Below are 844 nucleotides of genomic sequence, written 5' to 3' on the forward strand. Positions count from 1 at the left end.
CTTACCTCTACATAAAACCGAACACGACGCATCCATGCCTCCATTTAACATCCCCCCTCGACGCCAAGAACGCCTAATCATTAATAACTTTCGCCTCTCCCCTTTCCCCTTGCCAGTCCGGAAGGGTATGTCATGGGGGGGGGACGGACCAGCGGAGAAGTGAGTGGGGGGGAACCTCGCCGGAAACCCCGTAGCCTACCCCCTCTCACACACAAACCCCGGAGTCCTGTTATAGCGGTGAGTCTGAAGTCCTGGTTCCTGGTCCTTCCTTGATTAACAACGTTCTCGTGTAGTGTTGTTGGCTGGTGCTTCTGGTGGTTCATAGGAATACAGTTTTTTTGTGATTTTAGAGTGATGTTTACTAGTTTTTTGTTTTGGTATTTTTCATTCATGGCTTTTAATTGCAGTAAACTTTGTGCTAACGTATATTTCGTATGGTTATATTGTATTTTGCACACCAAGCCTACTTTATACTCTCCTTAACTGCTAAGGCATGTTTTGCTTATGTACTTACAAAATACAAAATATAGGCCGCTATTATTTTTAACTCGAATCTTTTGCCTTTGTAAATAACAACACGCCCACATACTGCAGCCTGCACAAGCTAATTTGCAAGACCAACACACGCTCCATTACAATAAATTTTGTGATTTCTTCTCCCTAAATATATAATTAGACTGATTAAGGGCACCTCAGAGTCAATCAATATTCTTAAGCAAAATGTTTTTTAATAGAGCGCGTAGACCCTGAAATTATTATAGAATTACCCTTAATATGTTGAGTTATATATGCGTTTAAATTACTGCGTATGTTTCTGTGGAAATTGATGTATTATACTGTGCGC

General features: G+C 41.0%; 1 protein-coding gene across 1 annotated transcript in view; it reads left to right on the forward strand.

Moving 5' to 3' along the window:
• The window catches only part of LOC119586734, a gene marked incomplete in the record, with an annotated part of 16,572 nt that overhangs the window by 7,049 nt on the left and 8,679 nt on the right, over positions 1 to 844 (forward strand). Inside the window, 1 exon segment of the mRNA XM_037935462.1 lies at positions 117 to 237. Within this exon segment, the coding sequence (XP_037791390.1) occupies positions 133 to 237 (105 nt within the window).

The sequence above is a fragment of the Penaeus monodon genome, chromosome 21 (assembly GCF_015228065.2).
Source record: "Penaeus monodon isolate SGIC_2016 chromosome 21, NSTDA_Pmon_1, whole genome shotgun sequence".
In the NCBI taxonomy this organism is placed as follows: Eukaryota; Metazoa; Arthropoda; class Malacostraca; order Decapoda; family Penaeidae; genus Penaeus; species Penaeus monodon.